The 7,877-nt window shown below is 35.4% G+C and overlaps 1 protein-coding gene across 1 annotated transcript; it reads left to right on the top strand.

Annotated features, from left to right (window-relative positions):
* Positions 1 to 3,032: 3,032 nt before the first annotated feature.
* On the top strand, positions 3,033 to 4,234 carry LOC105219138 (replication factor C subunit 2). The gene is made up of 2 exons (XM_011195099.3): positions 3,033 to 3,323; positions 3,377 to 4,234. The coding sequence occupies exons 1-2, from the start codon at positions 3,156 to 3,158 to the stop codon at positions 4,202 to 4,204; spliced, it is 996 nt and encodes a 331-aa protein (XP_011193401.1). The 5' UTR covers positions 3,033 to 3,155; the 3' UTR covers positions 4,205 to 4,234.
* Positions 4,235 to 7,877: the final 3,643 nt, after the last annotated feature.

The raw sequence follows: 7,877 nt of genomic DNA, 5'->3' as shown, positions 1-7,877 counted from the left end.
CTATCGATTTTATTTCAGGAGTTTACGATTATAGTATAATTAGAATGTAATAAAATATGATAAATCAAAAGATGTAACTTTCATATTTGTTTATATCTTATTATTTATTTATTATGTATATCTTTTATATGTTTGTTACATAAACCAGGCTTTTGGAATTCCAGAATTTCAAGATAACAAATTTCGCCACAAATTCATTATTAGTGTAATAGCCTCGATAGACGGCAGCAATAATCAACATTAGCAGGCTTGATATAGTTTAACTTGGGAATTTTTTTTACTTTCGAACCAAATTTGAGCTGGCAATGCTGCCAAAAAATGACCGATTTTTGCGAATGTTGATAGATAAAAAGAAAAGAAGAAAAAGTAAACACATGATTTTCGCTTCCATTTTGAAAAATAAATTTTGTGTAAATATATTACCAATTTTAATGTTTTTAAATGGCAGAAAGCAAACAGAGAACAGTTTCAATAACAAACACGATAGCCATCGACGAAAATCTGATAGATTTGATTAGACAGATTTCTCAATCAGCTGTCTAAATGCACAAATTTCTATGCGCATTAGCATTTCTTAATGCCCATTAATTTTGCTCGTCTGTGTCTTGAATTAGTCTGAGCTTATACGAGGAAACTTTTGTTGTTTGTTATTCAACACTTCTCTCATGAAGTTGCTCATTGTGTTCACACAGTCATATTATGTTCCCACCGACACTAACCCGCAAGGTTTATGCTTTTGAGTAAGTTAACTTACTAAACCACTAGATTTAACAAGATTTCGCCATACGAAAATGTCACCTCTAAATCACTTCACCTAATTTGCAATATAATATTGAATAAATTACATGTGAGCATGCTTTAAACTAACGCAAATTAATGACATTAAAAATTAATTAATTTTATAATAAAAAACACTAAATTAATTAATAAATTGTAACGATAATGGTATCAGAACAAACTAGAATTGACAATCGAAATCGATAACTTGCCAGATGTATCTGGAGATCGATATTCGTAGTTGCCAGAATGTTCGAGTGCCGATGTATCGTTTATAATCGACTATACAAGGGCTGCCGGACTGGCAGCAACACACAGTTCTAATAAGAGAGTTATCGAGTGAGAACAATTCTAAGGAGAGAGTTGTCGAGCAAAGTGTAAGCAAGTTATAAGTTAGAGTTGTAAAGTAGAGTATTGAACTAAAGTTTTAAGTTATAAGGAATTAGAAATAAAGATTAGTGTATAGCCATGAAAGTGTGACTTTTATATGACAATCCAGTGATCGAACGCAGGGTAGAGTTTCAGCGTTAACGACAGATTTTGGAAATCCGTTACAATATGCACGTATGATTAGAGACTGACCGAGTAATCGGCCTTGGCATCGGTATCGGCCAGTGTCGGCCACACAATTCCGCATCGGCATCGCAAACGAACAGATATATAAGCCTGAAAGCTTCAGGAATACCGTAATTTTTGCAGATGATATTAATTTCAACCTGATTTGATCAGATAGAAATATATATTTATGGAGTCCATACTAAAACAGACAAAAGCAATTGGAATTCATCGATTGTACCATGTACAAGAGTGTATATCTTAACATTTTGAAACGAAATTTGCTACAAAATGCTGCGAAAATAAATACTTTTGATAACTTTCGGTACTACCAAGATAAATATTCGAAACAAAAATTCGGAGTTGTGTAAAATTGGCTTATTTGGAACTGTACACATAGTACAAACACCCGCGCAATCTTCAGATTTGAATGCAATTGAGAAACTGCGGTCAGTTCATCCATGCGGGAAAAAGCAGAACAAACGGAGCGGTTGTTGCTTCCGATGATATCAATATCATCGGCGTACGCCAGGAGCTGTACACTCTTGTAGAAGATTGTACCTTCTCTATTTAGCTCTGCACCTCGTATTATTTTTTCCAACATCAAGTTAAAGAAGTCGCACGATAGTGAGTCACCTTGTCTGAAACCTCGTTGAGAAAATACCAAATTAGAAATAAATCCAACTTGAAAAACGCCCTAATAGAACGGAATAAAATTGCTGCAAACTATACAAATAAATTGGTTAAATCTATGCTGAAACGTATGAAAGCAGTTATAGATACATAGTAAGAGGCATCCCATAAAGTACTAATCGACCTAAAATTTTAGTTATGTCCTTAAAAAATTGCAATGTATTTTGGTTTTTTGTTACTGCATCAATATTATACTGTAGTTTGTTTTTGTTGTAGATAAATAAAATAACTATAAAATCTAATTTTTTTAAAGCATAAATTTAGGGGCATATCTGTCGCTGTTAAGTGGTATTTAATTTTTTTTGAAAATGTATTTGGTTTTCAAGTAATACCTGCTTTAGTATTTCTTGTACGATTGCATCACTTTGACACTGTATATTTTATAAAAATAAGTTATTTAGTTTTGAATATTAATTGAATTAATAAACAGCTTCATATTTACATATGAACTGATTTTTTACTTATTTTGTCATGTTACTCATTTTTGTTTTTCTTTTGTTGCTATACTAGTTTACTTAATAAATTTGTTCATAAAAGAATCGGTATCGATATCGGCCGATACTTTGCCAACTGGCTGATTAATCGGCATTGGCTTCGGCCAAAAATTGGGTGTCAGTCGGACACTACGTATGATCTTATATAATCGCATTTTTAAATAAATTAAATTCCAATTAGTTCAAATACTCATAATTTGTGTTTTCATAGTTTCACAGCAGAAACTTTGTTGGTTTGATTTGTTTTGACTAAAAACAGCTGATATATAAATTTCCGACGGCTGTTAGAGCAAGGTAGATTTATGGGCGTTTAAATGTAATCTAATCACTTCAAATTTTGGTCGGAACATAATATTAATTTGACTCGCCCAATTATTTTGCCATACTGTCTATAAAAATGCGAAATGCAAATTTTTTTAGTAATGAAATGGGAGGACCAACCACGATCAATTTGATCAAACAAAATGTTCGAGTTGCCACCACAAAGGTTGCCGTGTCTAAACGGTATCTAAGGATAAACATTAATAAACCATTCTCAAGTGGGAACATTTGGTTGAGATTAGCGGTTTTATATTAAATAAATTCTGATCATAAACATATTTTCGAGTGATTTATTATAATTTTTTGTTATAAAGTATGCCTGAAGAAATAGAGTTAAATATCGAGATTTTAAAACGTCGTAATTTACCATGGATAGAGAAATACCGTCCCACGAAGTTCGAGGAGATTGTTGGAAATGAAGATACTATTGCTCGGCTTTCTGTGTTTGCAACCCAGGGGAATGCTCCAAATATAATAATCGCCGTATGTTAATTCTATATTAATATAAAACTATATAATTTACAAGTATTTTAAAGGGCCCTCCTGGCGTAGGGAAGACAACGACCATTCAATGTCTAGCTCGCATATTGCTAGGAGACAGCTACAAAGAAGCTGTCCTTGAACTAAATGCCTCAAACGAACGTGGAATTGACGTAGTTCGTAACAAAATAAAAATGTTTGCACAAAAGAAAGTAACTTTACCAAAAGGCAGGCATAAAATTGTTATATTGGACGAAGCTGATAGTATGACTGAAGGAGCCCAACAAGCCCTCCGTCGAACAATGGAGATTTATAGTAATACAACAAGATTTGCTTTAGCTTGTAATACAAGCGAGAAAATAATTGAACCAATTCAATCTCGTTGTGCTATGCTTCGTTTCACTAAGCTCTCAGATGGTCAAGTACTAGCTAAATTAATTGAACTCTGTCAACGTGAACAGCTCTCATATGAAGAAGACGGATTAGAGGCAATTGTTTTTACAGCACAAGGAGACATGAGGCAAGCGTTGAATAATTTGCAATCGACTGCCCAAGGATTCGATACGATAACTGGTGCTAATGTGTTTAAAGTTTGTGACGAACCTCATCCTATGCTTATACAAGACATGCTGCAGCATTGTACTCAAAACGATATACACAAAGCATACAAAATTCTAACTAAGTTATGGCGCCTTGGCTATGCCGCCGAAGATATAATAGGGAATATATTTAGGGTATGTAAGCGTCTAAACGTGGATGAAAATATTAAACTTAATTTTATTAAAGAAATTGGTGTGACCCATATGAAAGTAGTTGATGGATTAAATTCTTTCCTTCAGCTCACAAGCCTTTTGGCTAAATTGTGCGATATTGCTGAAAAATAATAAAATAAATAGATAACCAAGAACTTTGTTTGTAGTTACATTAATCCATTATATTCATACATCCATAACTTGCTTTACGGTTTTGTAAAGTTCCACCAAAATGTTCGCCGCAATGCGAAAATACCTCTAAGAACCAATTATTCTTATACAAATTCATCGGTTCCAAAATGCATTTTATCTTTTTATTTCATTTATACATAAAATAGTAACAGACCACAACATATCATTGGGATGTAAGGAAACTATTACAAACCAAGTTTCATTGAAATCGGTCAAGTAGTTCCTGAGATATGGTTTTTGACCCATAAGTGGGCGACGCCACGCCCATTTTCCATTTTGTAAAAAAAATCTGAATGCAGCTTCTTTCTGCCATTGCTTATGTGAAATTTAGTGTTTCTGACGTTTTTTCTTAGCGAGTTAACCCACTTTTATTAATTTTCAACCTAACCTTTGTATGGGAAATGGGCGTGGTTATGATCCGATTTCTTTCATTTTTGGACTGCATTAGGAAGTGGCTAAAAAACGACTGCAGAAAGTTTGGTTTATGTAGCTCTATTGGTTTGCGAGATATGTACAAAAAACTTAGTAGGGGGCAGGGCCACGCCCACTTCCCCAAAAAAATTACATCCAAATATGCCCCTTCATAGTGCGATCCTTCATACCAAATTTTATTTCCATAGCTTTATTTATGGCTTAGTTATGGAACTTTATGTGTTTTCGGTTTTCGCCATTTTGTGGGCGTGGCAGTGGTCCGATTTTGCTCATTTTCGAAAGCAACCTTCCTATGGTGCCAAGAAATAAGTGTGCCAAGTTTCATCAAGATATCTTAATTTTTACTCAAGTTACAGCTTGCACAGACGGACGGACGGACAGACAGACATTCGGATTTGAACTCCACTCTTCACCCTGATCACTTTGGTATATATAACCCTATATCTAACTCGTTTAGTTTTGGGTGTTACAAACTACCGTTATGTGAACAAAACTATAATATGTACTCTCTTTAGCAACATTTGTTGCGAGAGTATAATAAATCAACTGTTAAATATAAACTGAAAACGCTGAAGAAAAGGTAAACAGTAGATCACTGTCGTCATTATTTTTGTGGTAAAAATGAGCACAACTTGAAAACGGTGTTTGTCGCGCCCTCTTGTCTATTTAATTCTTCATTGATTTATAAGATCTAATCACCGAGTTAATTACTTGAGACGCTTTAGTACTACGTTTGATGACATGATCGTTTTCAAGGAGTTTGTTTATTCTTTATTTGAAATAGGAAAAGGCTTTCAACACATTTTTTGAATTTAGCTGTTTGGATACACAGGCTGTGTCTCTTAGTAGGACAAGCGCATGACGCTCCACTCTTGTTTCCAGGTGTCATTGATGCTGTCAACCAAATAATTGATGTTATACTTTGATGTTGATATTGAAATTCAATGCCACAATAATTTTTGAATTATGAATAATCTATACTACTATTATGAAGAGGAAAGATTTGTATGTATGTTTGTAATGAATAAACTCGAAAACAACTGCCGTTTTCAAAAATTCTTTCACATTAGAAATCTATATTCACTACGAGTAACATAAGCTATATTTATCGCTAGAATCTCAATTCTGGAAATAGTTCCCAGGTGAGGGTATCAAAAAGAATCCGTGAGAGAAAATCTTAATCTGAGACTGAAAATCGTCTTGCAAGTTATTCTCTTCGCATCGCAATTGTGTGTCAGAGAGTCGAGTAACGAGTGCTCTCAGCTGCTTGTTTAGACCGATTTCACACAGGCAATTTTTGTTGCGGCAATTCTTAGTTTTATAGGAGAGGGGGCGACCAAGGGAAGCGAAAGAGAGAGAAATTCTCCTCTCTTCGTCGCCCCCTCTCCTATAAAGTTAAGAATTGCCGCAACAAAAATTGCCTGTGTGAAATCGGTCTTAACAAAATTTCAAAACTCAATTTTCCTCATATTACTTTTTGAAAATGAACCCACGCACGAAACTGCAAGGTACATATGTATGGGAGATTGTGTATAAGTGTGTAAAAACTTATAACTTTTGAAATGTTTGTTTAAACCCGTGTGAAGCCGCAGTGGTCTGCTAGTATAATAATAAAGTAAGTACATATGTATGTATAAACGAAAATAAAATTATATGATACCAAATAAAATTCTTAAGTAAATACTGCGACCAAAATTTTTTTACTTTGGATACGTGACCCGTGTAAGCATTTTTTCAAAACATATAATAACTTATTTATTTTATGTAAATGTAAATAAGAAACGACCATGAGTTACAAGGGTAACAACAATATGATACTGTACTTGACCGAAACAGTTCGCACAACTGTTCCACAATTGAAAGAACATAGGATCGCACTGTGAGTAGTGCATCTGGAGGGATTTAGCTTCTTACTTCTCCTTGTGGTACTGGAAAAAATTTATTAATTGCAAAAAATCGATCGCAAAATGAGGTAGCCCTAGCTTTAGAATAGGGGCAACTTGGCATCTGTTAGTAGACACACAAACTGTACATTCGGCCTTGAAATTACAAAACACCAGTTTGCAAAATCGCCAAAAATATCTCCAGATATGCAAGTTTATAATTTGGGACGAACGCAAATGCCCACAAGTGGTCGCTGGAGGTACTGCACAAGACTTTAAAAGGTTTTTGGTGGAGCCAAATCATCTAATTTGTGTCGGCACGTAAATAATCGCCAATTAACAATTTACATACGAGTCTTTTTGCAAGAAGATCAAATTGCGATTGTAGAAGCAGTTGCTATATATTAGAAATGGTAAGGTCGTAATTAACACCTCAATGGATTAATAATATTTCCAACATATTTCTGTCACTTCACAAACTCGAAAGAGGAGCTTATCCATATATTTCCGGACATAAAACATATTCATCATGCCCCAAATCCTGGAGAAGACCCGTGAAAAGAGGATCGACACACACCAACTCTTTTTCGATTTTAAAGCTGCCTTCGATAGCACGAAAAGGGGTTGCCTATATGCCGCTATGATTGAATTTGGTATCCCTGCAAAATTAATACGACAGTGTAAGTTGACGTAGAGCAACACAAAAACCGCCGCCGGATCGGTCCGTTCGATACCAGACGAGGTTTCAGACAAGGTGACTCACACTCGTGTGACTTCTTTAACCTGTTGTTGGAGAAAATAATACGAGCTGCAGAGCTAAATAGAGAAGGTACAATTTACTATAAGAGTGTGCAGCTGCTGGCGTACGTCGATGATATCGATATCATTGGAAACAACACCCGCGCCGTTAGTTCTGCTTTTTCCCGCCTGGATAGGGAAGCGAAGCGAATGGGTCTGGTGGTGAATGAAGACAAGACGAATTATCTCCTGTCGTGATACAAACAGCCAGCGCATTCGCGTCTTGGCTCCCACGTCACTGTTGACAGTCATAACTTCGAAGTCGTAGATAATTACGTATACCTAGGCACCAGCATCAACAGCAATAACAATGTCAGCCTCGAAATCCAACGCAGAATCACTCTTGCCAACAGGTGTTACTATGGACTGAGTAGGCAATTGAAAAGTAAAGTCCTCTCTCGACGAACAAAAACCAAACTCTACAAGTCCCTCATCATTCCCGTCCTACTTTACGGTGCAGAAGCGTGGACGATGTCAACATCCGACGAGACGGCACTAGG

Source organism: Zeugodacus cucurbitae, chromosome 6 (genome assembly GCF_028554725.1).
Source record: "Zeugodacus cucurbitae isolate PBARC_wt_2022May chromosome 6, idZeuCucr1.2, whole genome shotgun sequence".
In the NCBI taxonomy this organism is placed as follows: Eukaryota; Metazoa; Arthropoda; class Insecta; order Diptera; family Tephritidae; genus Zeugodacus; species Zeugodacus cucurbitae.
This window is presented reverse-complemented; position numbering and strand designations above follow the sequence as displayed.

Excerpts from the sequence above, each read along its gene's own strand:
- LOC105219138 (XM_011195099.3), top strand. The coding sequence starts at position 3,156 with ATGCCTGAAGAAATAGAGTTAAATATCGAGATTTTAAAACGTCGTAAT. Across the intron at positions 3,324-3,376 it reads CTCCAAATATAATAATCGCC|GGCCCTCCTGGCGTAGGGAA; the intron begins GTATGTTAATTC and ends AGTATTTTAAAG.